This window comes from Macrobrachium nipponense, chromosome 15, assembly GCF_015104395.2.
Source record: "Macrobrachium nipponense isolate FS-2020 chromosome 15, ASM1510439v2, whole genome shotgun sequence".
NCBI lineage: Eukaryota > Metazoa > Arthropoda > Malacostraca > Decapoda > Palaemonidae > Macrobrachium > Macrobrachium nipponense.
The window spans coordinates 10383577-10398973 of NC_087208.1; the positions used below are offsets into that span (position 1 = coordinate 10383577).

Sequence of the window (15397 nt, forward strand, 5' to 3'; positions counted from 1 at the left end):
GGTACACATTCTCACATCCAGATGGAAATCATCTAAGTGCTGTGGGTGCCCAGGGGCATTATCCAGGTTAAGAGAATCTTGAAAGAAATCCCATTCTCACAGCAAATGGAAAAACCAGTCTTCGAATATAGTATGAGTAACCCAAGCTTTGTTATTGGACACTCAGATAATGGGTAGAGAGCTCTTTATAAATTTTTTGAGTTCCTGTAGAGTTGCAGCATATGCTATGAGCGGTATTGGAAAGTCTATGTAGTACTCAATTAATCTATCTGTCCTATGCTATTGAGTTAGAAATAATAGAAATTAGAATAAGAAGTAATTTAATAAGATGTAAAGCATTTCTTTATCTAATACACTAAACCCCCTGTATTCATGTTCTAAAGATACGTGGAACATATCTACCCGTTATTTGCAGAAAATTTTCCTGTACTATACGTGGTATTTTTGACTGAGAAGTAGTATTCACTAAGTAATGTATTGTTATGTCAGTTTCATGACTAAATATACTTTTAGGGATAAAACTATTAAGATATTCAAGTATATGCATTTTTAGATGGTTGTTCTTGCGTTTGAACTATCAAAATAGCATGATGTCTAGAAAGCTTATGTTTTGTTGGAGGGAATGAAATTGGTATTTAATGGTAATTTGCATTTCTTAAATCTGATTAGAATGTGATCTTGGGCTATGTGTTTTCCACTTCATTTTAGGCTTTTTGAATTCATATTATTGTCCATTTTAGTGTTTTATCTATTATCAGATTGTGCTTTTTGTAATTTTCAAGTATTACAAACTGTTTTTGACAGATGCTGATGAAAGTGGTCATGATGCTACTGAGGAAGGTGTTTGTTATGAGGAAGCCAGTCTCCATATAGTAACTCAGAGTCTTTTGCTTTTGATTGCTGTAAAACCAGCCCCTTTATTACCTAAAGGGTCTGCAGAATTGTAAGTAATATATTTTGTATTTTGCTTTGGACCTCATAAGTAATAATTTTCTTTACTTAAATTTCCACCTGTTTTATGTCCACAACATGCATGCGTGCCCCTCTGGCTAAATAACTTGTGTTTATATGCCTCTAACTATTGTTTGTAGATATTTCCTTGGTGAAAATACAATTTTAATTATTACTGTCACTGGCTATATTGATACTTTTGGTCAATTTTTAAAGTATTTTCATTACTATATCTGAATGGTGTTAGGCTCTTTGCAAAAAAAAAATGAAATTGATGAATTTCATGGTACCCAAAAAAGGGATTTTGACGAAGGAAAAATCTATTTCTGGGTGATTGGCTCGTGTCGCCCTATGAAAGGATCCTTAATATCATTCTTTCTAGGTAAAATTAATCTAAAATTACCAGAGAAAAACAAAATTAAGAAAATGTCAGTAAAACTGACTCGCTCACTCTTAAAAAGAAGTGTCGGTATGGTAATAGGGGCGAGTGGGGAACACTACCACGAAACAATCACCAATTAGAACTTCCAATCAGATCCCCACAGAGAGCTGATACCAACGGGCGATGCAGTCGCTACTACTACTACTAGAGGACGCCACGGACAGCAGCGCCCCTAGCGGACATCCTTAATTAAAAAACATCTTGTCCTGCAAGGGGGGGAAAACAAAAAAGGGGGGGTTTCATAGGGCGACACGAGCCAATCACCCAGAAATAGATTTTTCCTTCGTCAAAATCCCTTTTCTGGGCTCAGCTCGTGTCGGCCTATGAAAGAGTACCAGAGAAACAGACAAGATGGGAAAAAAGGAACAAATGAAAAGCAGTGTAAAATGATGGATATAATATAAGTAAATCAATTACAGCATACAAACTAAGCACTTAAAACTAACGTATACTAAACAGTAAAATAACAGAACGTTAGTAATCTTAAAGTACTTAAATGGTAATTATAGTAAATTACAGTGATGCATGTAATATAAACTAAAAGGGATTTACTTGAAAATATTTACAAAATATACAAACACATTGTGTCCTACCCTAGCATAAAAATAAGGGTAGGTACACTGAAGTACACTATCAGTACAAGTGGATGTCCCTAGCAAAAAAAATAAGGGACAATCCACTATATGATTCAGCGGCTAAGGCTAGGATATCCGAGTAGCATGGCGATAGGGTGAGGCATGTTGGATGCTGTAGGTAGAAAGGAGACCTGGATCTATACTACTACTACTATACAGTATCAGGGGAAACAATGTTTCCCGCTGCTACTGCTGAAAACTTTAAAGATTCCAAGGACTTAGATAATGGCGTTTAAAGACTGTCGGGGATTTCCATCCAGTATACTTTTTAAGATCCTCAAAGTTCATATGTTGAAAATAATTAATTGAGGTGGCTACTCCCCTGATATCATGTGCTTTTGGGGAAATGACTCAGGATTGGCTTGTTTAATGAAGTAAAGGATTTGTTGCCTAATACCTTTTACTGACAAAGTACCACCTTTTTCTCTCATGAAGAGAGCACCTGAGGATCTTGAAGAAGTACGAGATAGAAAGGCTCTAAGAGTTGATACTGGGCAGAGAGAAGGATCCTGGGGAAGTGGGATAACTTTCCAAGGGGCCCACCTTGCAAGAGGATCCTCATTTTTGGCTAAAAAGCTATGATCCGGAGCAAGTAGAACTTCTCCTGATGGGAGGAATTCCACATGACCCGCATCCCTGGATAGAGCCGACAGTTCTGAAATTCTAGCTCCTGAGGCTAAGCTTAATAAGAATAATGTCTTCCTCAGGAGCATTATGAATGTACAAGATGAGTTGTCAGTATCTGAAGCTAGTTTGAGGACATCATTTAAGAACCATGAAACTGTAGTAGGCCTTTGGGAAGGTCTAAGTCTAGCACAGGCTTTAGGGATAGACGTGAAATAAGATTCAGTCAGATCTATCTGAAAACCTACTTGAAAGATTTTCTTCAAAGCCGATTTATGAGTGGTAATAGTGCTAGCTGCTAAACCTTTTCAAACAAGGATCTGAAAAAGGATATAGCCAGATTAACTGTCATGTTGTAGTGTTCGATTCTTTCAAGAAAGATGCTAATTTTTTAACAGCTGAGTCATATTGTCTAATGGTTGACTCTCTCTTATCTGATTCTAGGAAGAGAATATTCGTGGATCAATATTAGCATCTTTATTAGCCGCAAACTTCATGAAGTCCATAAAGTTTAGGGTCTGGAGAATTCCTGAGGAAGCGAACACAGTCCTCATTTGTACTGATTGTGATAGCTTGGGATTGGGGATCCGTTGAGGTCGGAGGCCCAATTCCAGAAGAAGAGGATACCAGTTGCTCTTGGGCCAGTCCGGTGCAATCAGAGCTACTATCCCTTTGAAAGACCTTAGTTTGCTTAGGACTTTCAAGAGAAGATTCACTGGAGGAAAAACATAAATTCTCCTCCACTGATTCCAGTCCAACGACAGGGCGTCCGTGGCATCAAGCCAGAGGGGCCAGGTTGGGGGCCACATAGCAAGGGAGCTTGTGGTTCGCTTGTGAGGCGAAGAGATCCACTTGGAGACCTGGGACTCTCAGGCTTATCCACTGGAATGACCTGTCGTCTAGAGACCATTCTGATTCCAGAGGAACTGACCGGGACAGGGCGTCTGCTATCACATTTCTTACTCCTGCCAGGTGAGTGGCAGACAGATGCCATTTGTGTTTGTTTGCTAAGGCAAAGATGGCTATCATGACATGATTCACATGCTTGGATTTGGACCCTCCTCTGTTGATGCAATGAACTACCACTGCACTGTCCAAAACTAGCCTTAGATGAGACTTCTTCGGGGAAGCAGTCTCTTCAAGGTAAGAAATACTGCCATTGCTTCCAGAACGTTTATGTGGAGCTGGCGAAATTGAACTGACCAAGTCCCCTGAACCTGTTTTGAAACTGGGAGTATCCCCCCCCCCCACCCGGACAGGGAGGCGTCCGTGTGAATGGTTAACACTGGAAGGGGATATTGAATGGGGTACCTTCTTGGCTAAGTTCTTTACTTTTTGACCAAGGACGGAGTTGATTGCGGAGGATCTGTGGATTACTGACAACTTGTCTCGAGATTTGCTGTTTGCTCTTGATCGCCAAATTCGATTTAAATCTTTCAGCCTTGCTTTCAGGAGGATATCTGTTACCGAAGCAAACTGAAGGGACCCTAGGATTCTCTCCTGGTTTCTCCTTGATGTTTGTTTGCATTTGAGAAATTGCCTGACAGATTTTGCTATTTCCTTCCGTTTGGCCACTGGAATTGACAGATTGTGGGAAGACAAATCCCATTGGATTCCTAGCCACTGAAAACGAGACTCCGGGGTAAGTCTGGATTTCGTTTTGTTTATCTGGAACCCCAGATGTTCCAGAAAGTGAACTACCTTTTTGGTGGCTTTGAGACATTCCTCGACTGTTTGGTGCCCAGATCAACCAATCGTCGAGGTATGCTGCTACCATGATTCCCTGAGCTCTCAATTGTTGTACAACCACTTCTGCTATTTTTGTGAATACCCTGGGGGCTACATTCAGACCGAAGGGCATCACTTTGAATGAGAATGTTTGATTTCCTAGCCTGAATCCTAGGAATGGGCGGAAGTGCCTGGCTATAGGGATATGATAGTATGCGTCTGTAAGATCGATGGAGCATGTGACGGCTCCACGCGGAAGTAAGGTCCTTACTTGCGAGAGGGTAGCATCTTGAACTTGTCGCAACGAATGAAAGAGTTTAGCTTTGACAAGTCTAAGATTGACCCTTCTTTTTGTTTGAGCCTTTCTTTGGCACGCTGAATAAGCGACCTTGAAATTTTAGATGCTTGACTCTCGCAATAGCTCCTTTCTGAAGGAGTTCTTCCGCGTAATCTGTCAATTCCTCTGATGGTATCTGGTGAATGATTTTGATTGGAGGAGGCTCTTTGATCCACTCCAACCCAATCCTTTGGACACTATGCTCTGTGCCCAATTGCTGAACCCCCACCTGTGGCGGAAGAGGAACAGCCATCCCTCCTACCTGGGGAGCCTCATTGTTGATGGGCGGGTTGACCACCACGCCCTCCTCTGAACTGCCTGCTCCTTGTTGCCCTTCCTGCGCCACGCTGACGAAAGTAACCTCTCGCCCTACCTCTTGGTTGTTTGTAGCCTTGAGCCTCATATGAAGGGTTGAAGGCCGGCGAGATTGCGTAGGAGGTGGACGGCTGTGATTGAGGGGACAACAGGAGGATGGGCTGGTTCTTGCTTCGAACTAGCAGGTTGTCCTTGTTGGGTAACCGGGACAGCCTGCACAAATTGCTGCTGTTGCTGGTGTTTCTGATACGGCTGGAACCTCTTACCAGCCTTCTTTGGTTTCTTACCAGCAGTGGGGACGGATTCTTTTGTTTTCCTCTTCGAGGAAATACCCCACCTAGCTCTAAGGCTCTGGTTGAGCCTAGCAGCTTCGCGGTGCACTTCGTTGACAGCGGACTCTGGGAAGAGATCCGCTCCCCACATGCTAGAAGCCAAGAGTCTATTAGGCTCGTGCCTAATAGTACACTCCTGCAGTAACATGCTTTCGGCAATTCCTCTAGCCTGGAAGAAGTCGAAAGCGTCTGATAGTACCGTCTGGAACTGAACCTTCTGGAAACTGAGATCCAAATCTTGAACAGCGGTTCCGTGGCATAAGAGAGAGCAGCCCATTTTCCGTAATTATAAGGGAATTGAGGGGACCTGCCAAACCTGGTTCGCGCATCAAACTCTGCCTGAATTAGGGAATCCGGCAGCCTTGGCAGCTTCTCGCCGAACTGGTCCATGGGCGCAGTCCGGTTTGAGCTTACCAAGCGTGAAACGTAGCTGGCAAGTTCTCCCACATTCTCCGAAAGCCGGGAAGAGCGGAGAAGTAGACTCCGCCTCCCTCAACTGTGGGATGGGCTCATCCTTGAGGACTGCCTGAAGGGACTTCTCTACTATTTTCGTGGCGAACGGAAGAGAAGCCTCCTCTTCCGTCGCGAAAATAGTAAGGGACTCTTATAGGCCTGGAGTTTAGTGTTCGTGCACTCCCAGTCCTCAAGGCAGTGAACCCATTCCCGCTGAGCATGATCTCTACTGTATAGGACAGACTCTCTAGAGATCTTGTCCTCCCTAGTCAGAGCCGTTACAGTCAGCCTAGCATAACCGATGAAAGGCTGCGTCAGACCCGGAGGGTAAAACTCGAAGTCCTCAATCCTCCGAGTTCCACACTCCGGGATAGAGATCATCCCATCCTTAAAAGGAGCGTAGGCAGCTACTCTCCATGGGTCTCCATGGAGAAAGCTGGCAGAGAGTCGTATGGCGGGAGTTGGAGAATGCCAGTGCTTGGCACTGGGGGGAGACTGGAAGAGGAACCTGAGATAGCCCGCTACTCGGTCCTCATTCTCTCTAACCCTGTTAGAGAGATCTTGTATCGGACTGGCCTGATTGAGACAGAGTGCTCGACAATTGTGCGAACATCTGCTCGAATCTCGTCCCCAGGGCGAGACTTGCGAGCCAACCAGCTCGCCCACCTGTTCATCACCACTGCTGAGAAAGCAGTGGGATCAAAGGTGCTAGGCCCTGCTCCTCCTACCGGCGTAGCCGGAGTGGAAGCGGTGGAGGTCGGGAGAAGGCACTGGCTCGGCGGGAGCGCGAGCCTTCTCCTTAGAAGCCTTGCTTCTAGAGCTCTTTGAGTGAGAAGAGCTCGGCTTCGCTTTCACCGCGTCGGCGTAGGAAGTCGAAGACTTCCTAGCCGAAGAAGACGAAGACGACTTCCTAGAAGTTGTCTTAGCCAGAGTCTTCGGTTCTCTCTGTCCCTTCACCTTTGGGGGTACAGAGAGCGGGAGAGCGGGTAGGGATCTCAGATCCCACAAAGCCTTGGAAAGAAGCACTCGAAGAAGGGACAGGAGAAGATCCAGGAGAGCACCCAAGGAAAGACCTTGGGCGCCCGACACACCTACCTCAACCAACAAATCCTCCACCCCTACCGACCATGGGCTCGATGTTTAGGTCCAGGGCAGCGACGTCCGGGACCGACTCCTGGGAAGCTACGACCCCAAAGGATTGCTGGAGGTCTTGCTGGATGGAGCTTATCAGAGGGGCCGCGGACAAGGGGTCAACATACCCAGTTGACTTGCCCGCAGGGAAGATCTGGACGGCCAGCTTCTTGTCAAGAATGTATGGCTGGCCTTTGGCGGCGTTCTTCCCGAAGCCGCCCACCCACGCTTTCAGGGTGGCGCAGGGCGACTTCCCTCACACCAGTTAGCCTGAAAGAAAGGCGAGATGAGCTTCTAGTGGCGGAACGGGGTTAACAAACTTATGACTAAGAGTTGTTAGTAAAATGATAAGGAAGCCTATAATGGCTTACCACCCCATCTCCCAGCTGACCGACTAGGTCGTAGCAGATGCGCAGGCTTCTGGGTGCCAGACGATCATCTCGTTGTATGACGTGGCACAGGGGCGTGAGACCTGCACTCATCGTGGCCGCAGGGGTCGTACAACGTCGCGTTGCACGCTGGGACCTGACAGTTGGTAGCCTGTAAGTGGAAAGATACATGAGTACCAGGTAAACACTTACAGTCTAACAGATTGCTCCGCTGGTGCCGGAGCTATAAAGTTAGATTAAACCAGAAGCCCCGCCAAAATACGTGTGGTAACCAGGTTGGTTGTGTCTAGGCTATAGCTCCGCTGATGGCGGGGACGCAAAAGGAAACCAACCAGGAGTGGTGGTAAATGAAACCACGACGGAAAATGGCGGGGATGGTAGATATATATAATAACATTACACAATTCATTGTAAAATTAGGGTATATCCTTAAAATAATAATAATAATAATAATACAAAACCTCCTCTCCACCCGTCTACTAGAAGAGTGCACGGGTAAGAAGCAAGCTCCCTTCCGGTAGCGGGAGAGATGTAAGGACATAGTAGGCAAGCAACCGACCAACTAGTAGTGCCCACCCCGCCCGCTGGCTGGGCGGAGCCAGTAATCTATAACCAAAGGTGCCCCGGCTGCGACGGAAGGCTCCTTTCGTTATAGCGAGGGAGGTGGCTGAGCAACTGGGGAGGGGGGGGAAGGTCTCGGCGTAACACGGCGGGAGAGAGAGAGGGGGAGGGATGCCTACTCCTCCCCGCCTCACCGACTACCCGCTCGCGAGACCCGGTACCTCATGAGTGGTCGCCCTATACCCCCCGCTGGGAGGAACCCCTGGCCACCTCAGAGAGGGAGAGAGAGAAGGCGACTGAGGTTGTCATGACAACCAAGGGGTCCCCCAGCCCCTCCCTATACCAGAAAGGGAGGGCAGGGGCAGGGTAAGGTGCGATGGAACACGTGACCGCAAGTGGCCTAGGCCGCGAGCAACACAACCGTGAGAGGGCCACGTGAACCAGGCTGTACCAATACAAGGAACAAGCACCTAGGCTAGCCTAACACCCTAAATACAATAAATATACATCGAAAAGATGGAAAAGACACTTTTAGTAAAAGAGAAAGAAGCCCAGGAGGAGGGCAGACTGTTCCAAGAAACAGAAGCCTACTCGGAGCCAGCGATAGCCGATGAAGAGCAAGAGCCGGGATGCTGGGCCGGATAATAATAATAGCCCTAAATACCAAACTAAGAGATATGGTAGGAGGGGGCTAAAACTAGCCAAAACTCGATGTAAAAGACAATGAACGTAATATAGTAAGCCCATAAGTATAAGAAGTCCCAGTATGGAGGACCGGGAATTCTTAACGAGGCAGCATGGCGCCACCACGAGACAACCGGGGAACCGTATATGACCTATTTAAGAGGAAAATACTGGTACCCGGAAGATAAAATTGTGGTAAAACATTACTTATGAGTTACTTAACTTAGCCGTTGCAATAGCAGAGCGTTCCATGTTAGATGAAAAGGATAAATCCCGGAATTAGCACAGCACAAGGAAAAATTGCGTCTTGACGCTAGCGCTAAAAATTAAGGATGTCCGCTAGGGGCGCTGCTGTCCGTGGCGTCCTCTAGTAGTAGTAGTAGCGACTGCATCGCCCGTTGGTATCAGCTCTCTCTTGGGGGGATTCTGATTGGAAGTTCTAATTGGTGATTGTCTCGTGGTAGTGTTCCCCACTCGCCCCTATTACCATACCGACACTTCTTTTTAAGAGTGAGCGAGTCAGTTTTACTGACATTTTCTTAATTTTGTTTTTCTCTGGTAATTTTAGATTAATTTTACCTAGAAAGAATGATATTAAGGATCCTTTCATAGGCCGACACGAGCTGAGCCCAGAAAGTAGTTTGAAAGAAACTTATTGTAATTCCATTTTCTTGTTAAGTCAGGTATTAAGTAGTTGAAGAAAATAGTTTAGAGAACATGGCTTTCAGTAATTTGAGTAGTGCTGATATCATTGCCATTTCTTAGTTACTGTAGAATTAGTATGTACAGTTTTGTTTATAGTATAGATTTTTAATGGAGGAACTTTTTTATAACTGTATGACAATGATAATTTTATCATGTATGGGAGGTAAACCTTTGCAGAGGTCTAGACATTTCTTCCAGAAATGAAGTTTCATTTTTTGCAAGGTACTTTTTCCAAAAACTAAAATGTTTTGCAAGGTACACATTTAAGATTTATAATGTTTTTGTAATGTTCAGATAGTTAACAATGTTACTAAAATTTTGTAGGTCATTGGATGAAGTGACTGCCCTGGTTATTGGTCGTTGTGTTGAATACTGAGGTTGTTGGGCTGAAGACATCAGTTAGCCTCTGTGAAAACTGGTCTTAACCTACCTCCAGGCCCTGATGTCATATTGTCATCTATGGTTACTCAGCAAACCAGAGCTGAGGTAAGATACTCTTTTAAAGTTAGTACTAATTCGTTTAATACTCTATATGCATTATATAATACTCATTGATACATATCTAGGGCTGAGAACTAAAAGGGCCAATGTCAAAAAATGGCCAATTGTAGTTAAGACCGTCACTAACTAGAAATTTATCTCTGTTTCAGTGCTATAATGGCCAATGTTATAAGATTAGCAATCACCCCCAAAAAAGCTTTCGTTTGTTGTACTTACCTGAATTTTATTAAAGGAAGCAATATTTTAAATGCGTTTTTCTGAAAACATGGTTTTATGACATTGGCGCTTCTAGTTCTCAACCTTAGATATTATACTCAGCACACAATGGAATACAGGTCTGTTAGGCCATTGAATTTCTTTGTCTTTATCACTGAATCTGCATACAAAAGTATCGTTGTCTGTGTGCAATAATGGTAGTGCTACAGTGATACTTATGCACAGAAGAGAAGGCTTATATTGACTATTTATATAGATATCTGAGCTTCCACTTCTCCCCAAATACATTGGTATTGGTAGAATCAGAAGTTTCAACTTACACAATAGAAATCAGTGGAAGTAAATAACGTGACTGTGGTCTATAATGGTGTTGTTGTTGTTGTTGTTGTTATTATTATTATTATTATTATTATTATTATTATTATTATTATTATTATTATTAATTATTATTATTATTATTATTATTATTATTATTTATTATTATTCTTATTATTATTATTATTCATTATTATTATTATTATTATTATTATTTATTATTATTATTATTATTATTATTAGTTATTATTATTATTATTATTCAGAAGATGAGCCCTATTCATGTTATAAGTACCCACAGGGTCCATTGACTTGAAATTCAAGATCCAAGGAACATGGTGTTCATTAGTTAGAAATAAAAGGAGGTTAAGGGGAATACGGAAAGAAGAGATCTAATGCTTGACTTCAACTTTGATGCCAGTGTCTCTTTCTGCACACCAAATGGAGAATCATCTTTCCATATAGCTGGTACCAATAAACTATTGAAAGTGGTAGCAGAAATCACAAAGGCCAAATTTCTCCTGTAGGGCATTTTAAAGCTGCCTTGTAAAGTCAAGTCCTTAAACTTAATGGTAATTACACAGCAGAATCCAACCACCTAGTCTCACTGATAATTTTTGATACCAGCTGCATATGCTCAGTGATGTAGCACCTTGTTTGCAAAGTAATTTTCCAGTAATTTCTCCTCTCAGGTAATCTTCCCTTGACTATTCAATATACTATATATTCTGCTTACTTTCAAGTATTTCCACATATCCCACTGATGGGGAATAAGAGAGGATAATTCTGCAGACCTGTAGAAATCAGCCAACTTCAGTGGTTTCTACCATTAACACGTTAAATTTGCTTCCCTCTTTGTGACCAATTGAAAGAAAAATAATGTCAGTAGACCTGAATATGGCATAGAAGAATTTGAATTAGAGCTCAAGGGTCCTTCCATTCATCTGTTAGCTTGACTAAATGAACTTAACAAGAGAAAGCCTGGTCTCATGCCCTAATAATAATATCCTAAGAAAATATACTGTCTCATAAAGACACATATAAGAAACAATAGTCTCTTTTGAAAAGAACCTTAGCTAAAATGAAGTTGTTAAATTTCTATCACAAAATTTATACATATCCATTAATTAATCAAGAGTTAACAAGAGGGTTTTATGGGAATAACTCACTTCTGTTATGAACTAAGTGCTTGTTTAATTAATCATTGAAATTTTTAACTATCTTACCCATCTCTTACCTCAGATACTTGTTAGTCTATATGTGTAGTACACTTCATGAATACTGTTAAGTAAACATATTACAGGGTGTTGATTCTTAAATACAACAAAATTTAACACAGACAAGTTCATCTTTATGATTTTTACTAAGATCTAAGACTGCTAACAGTGTGAATTATGCTATAATTGTGAAAAAATGACATCATTTTGTATTCACACCCTTTTGGAACAGTTCTTACTGGTCAAATACAAGCCATTCAGTCTACCATTGATTGTATTATATGGACTCTTCCACAACTTGCTGTCATGTATAGTCGTTCATTAAAGACTGAGAAACTACTAGAAATTTTACTCCATGATGATCTGCCTCCCCCTGTTGATTTATCATGCTTAAATTTTATACCACGTTTCTTCCCCCCTCCCAACTAAATGTAAAGAAAACTGAGGCCATAGCTTTAATTTCATTCAGATGTTTATAACAGCTATTAATATGAGAGAGAAAAATTTTAACTCAATTTTTTAATGAAACTGCTAATTGTTAACCATGGTAAATATTCTTTTGGAGAAATTACCTTTAAAAAAGTCTTCTCAGTGAATTACTTGGTAATAGAATGGTTTGTTGTTCCCTTGTTATGTATGTTGGATCCTATTTTTGGTCTTTCAAACAAGCTGACTGATATTAGTAATCCCTGAAGTTTATTTGTGTGATATACAAATAATTTTTTTACAGTTTTTTGTTCTGTGAGCAGTTTAAGGCAACTGAGTCCTTTAAGCACCTTTTACTTGGTTAAAATCAAACTTTTCAAATACAGTACTAATTTTAAGTCATGACAACCCCTCATTGTGAAAATTCAACATGTTTTAGTTTTTTGTTTTCTTTGGTTGTTAGCACATTTAATGTGTATCACATATCTAGGTTACATTTAGGTTTATGGTTCTAAAATATCCTTTGGAATTCACATGACTGCTGAAGTGTAATGGGTGTCCACTGTGCACAATTTGCTGTTTCTTTTTATTAAGAAGTCCAGTTTTGCTGCATGTTGTTCAAATTTTGTATGATACAGAATACTAGTGTTTGGTGTTTGTATTCCAGTCACGATTAGAGGCCTTAGAATTAATGCTGACACTGTTAACTCCTGCTCAACTAGCTGAAAAGACAGAGGAGGATTTCAAACAGTATGGCTCAATTGAGAAAGCTTGTGGTTCATTACTACCATCGGTAAGTTTTTCAATTTATCAACTTTAAAATTGAACTTTTAATCAGTTTTTAATGTGCATGAAAGGGATTTTTTTATTTGGCATTTGTTAGTTGTTAAATGTCTTAGTACTGTATTTGTATCTACATGCTGCTAATTTTGTCCTTGTTGATATGTAATATGGTGAATCTGTAGCATTTTTGTTGCTTTGAATCTTATGGGGATTGTGAAGGAGTCCATGCATGTTTATTTCCTGAGGTCAGTTGTACATTATTTTACATGTGGGTATTTTGAAAAAAGCTTAATTTTAAAATCCTCTAAATTTTGGAAATCTGTACAGAATTTAGGTTTTTCAAATTAACATTTAACTAGATTTTTATAAATTTGTTTAACATGGCTCATAAATACTCAGTCCATGATGCAAGATTGGCATTTGCCACCTGCCAGTTTGCTGAGCAGTGTATTACTTGTACATTGATGAGTGTTTCATCTGTTTCACAATCAAAAAAAAATTTTTCAAGTTGCTGACCACCATGAAAGAATTGTACATTCAAAGTTGGAATTTTGCTTTAAGTACAGCACATTATTGTTGAAGTTTCATAACCAATATAGTAGGAATATCTTTATTATGGTAAAGGTTTGGTAGTTTTGTTTTTCTTATGCGGCAAATAGCAATAAGTTTGCTCTTATAACATACGTATTAGATAAGGGATTTTGACGAAGGAAAAATCTATTTCTGAGCAAGGGCCCGTGTCGCCCAGTGAAATGTTCCTTTAGCACACATTTCTAAGGTAAATTATTGCTAACATACCAGAGAAAAAAGCTAAAATGTAAATGTCAGAACATTCTGACTTGCTCACCTTATATAAAAGGTGTCGGTATGGTTTCTGGGGCAAGTGAAACCACTACCACGGGTCTCTTACCATTTAGATTCATCCCTCTTCGAAATTCCTCTACCAGAGAGGGCCGATGTAAGGCCCCCTCCCAGCTACGACTACTACTAGCGCCCCCAACGCTACCACCAGCGCCTCTACCGGTCATCCTTGGAGTTAGCCTGTCAAGCTAGGGCCCAAGGGTGGGGAATATAAGAAGGGTGGGATTTCACTGGGCGACACGGGCCCTTGCCCAGAAATAGATTTTTCCTTCGTCAAAATCCCTTTTCTGGGCTCAGCCCATGTCGCTACGTGAAATAGTACCAGAGAATTGGCCACAAGCTTGAGGAATTAACATAATAGATATTGTAAGGATCAAATAAAAAACAGTTAAGGTTAATTATTATAATCTAAAATAAGTTTATGAACTAGAGATGATTATAATAAAGGCTTAAGATTAATTACAGTAACTTAATATTAACCTTAAAGATAGATACAATATCATAAAATATAAATTACGTGTGAGTAATCCTAAAATAAAATTAAGGAAATATCACAACTATGTACAACATGTGGCATCTAAGGCATAGGAAAGGCTACATGGTGGCAGAGCCGCAGGTAGGACGTCAGTGAGGCAGGTAGAAAGATCTAGATCTAAGCTACTATTACTAACTTTAAGCGAGTTCAGGAGAGAAACTGTGTTTCCCGCTGCCACTGCTGGGAAATTTAAGAGCTTCTAAGGACTTGAGGTAGTGTCGTTTGAACACTGTCAGAGATTTCCAGCCTGTATACTTTTTCAGATCATCAAAATTCATATGTTGAAAATAGTTGACTGAGGTAGCTACTGCCCTAATATTGTGTACCTTGGGGAATGATTCTGGGTTGGCTTGTTTAATGAAATATAATATTTGCTGCCTAATTCCCTTTAAGGAAATGGTACCACCCTTTTCCCTCATGAATAAAGGGCTTGAGGATTTTATGGCCGTTCTGTTAAGATATGCTCTTAGGGCAGTAACTGGACATAAAGAAGGGTCCTGAGGAAGTGGGAGAATCTTCCAAGGGGCCCATCTCATTAGTGGATCCTCATTTTTAGCTAAAAATTGACGATCTGGAGAAAGTAATACTTCTCCTGAAGGAAGAAATTCTATATGACCTGAGTCTCTAGATAGAGCCGACAGTTCAGATACCCTGGCTCCTGAGGCTAGACTTAAAAGAAATAATGTTTTCCTCAGGAGTGGTAAAAAGTCACATGAATTGTTATCAGTATCTGAGGCCAGTTTGAGAACATCATTTAAGAACCATGGTCTGAGCCTAGCACAGGCTCTAGGGATAGATGAAAAATAAGAGTCTGTTAGATCTATTTTGAAACCAAACTGGAAGATTTTCTTTAATGCCGATTTAGTAGTAGTAATAGTAGTAGCTGCTAAACCTTTTTCAAATAATGATCTAAAGAAGGAAATAGCCAGGTTGGTTGTCATGGTTTGAGATTTGGTCTTCCTCAGAAAAATAGCTAGTTTTTTAACGGCTGAGTCATATTGGCGAAGGGTCGACTCTCTTTTATCCGATTCTAAGAATAGGATGTTTTGAGGATCGATATCAGCATCCCTTTTTGCCGCAAACTTCATGAAGTCCATAAAGTTAGGGTTTTGAGAATTCCTGAGGAAGCGAACACAGTCTTCATTTGTACTAGTTGGGATAGTTTGGGATTGGGAATCCATTGAGGTCGGATACCCAATTCCAATAGAAGTGGGAACCAGTTGCTCTTGGGCCAATTGGGGGCTACTAGCGACTCG

The 15397-nt window shown here is 41.4% G+C and overlaps 1 protein-coding gene across 1 annotated transcript in view; it reads left to right on the forward strand.

The window, feature by feature from the left end:
• Positions 1-9944: 9944 nt before the first annotated feature.
• The window catches only part of LOC135226954 (probable E3 ubiquitin-protein ligase HERC1), a 93399-nt gene continuing 87946 nt past the window's right edge, over positions 9945-15397 (forward strand). Inside the window, exons 1-2 of the mRNA XM_064266637.1 lie at positions 9945-9989; positions 12630-12755. Of these exons, the coding sequence (XP_064122707.1) occupies positions 9945-9989; positions 12630-12755 (171 nt within the window). The remainder of the gene's footprint in view (positions 9990-12629; positions 12756-15397) is intronic.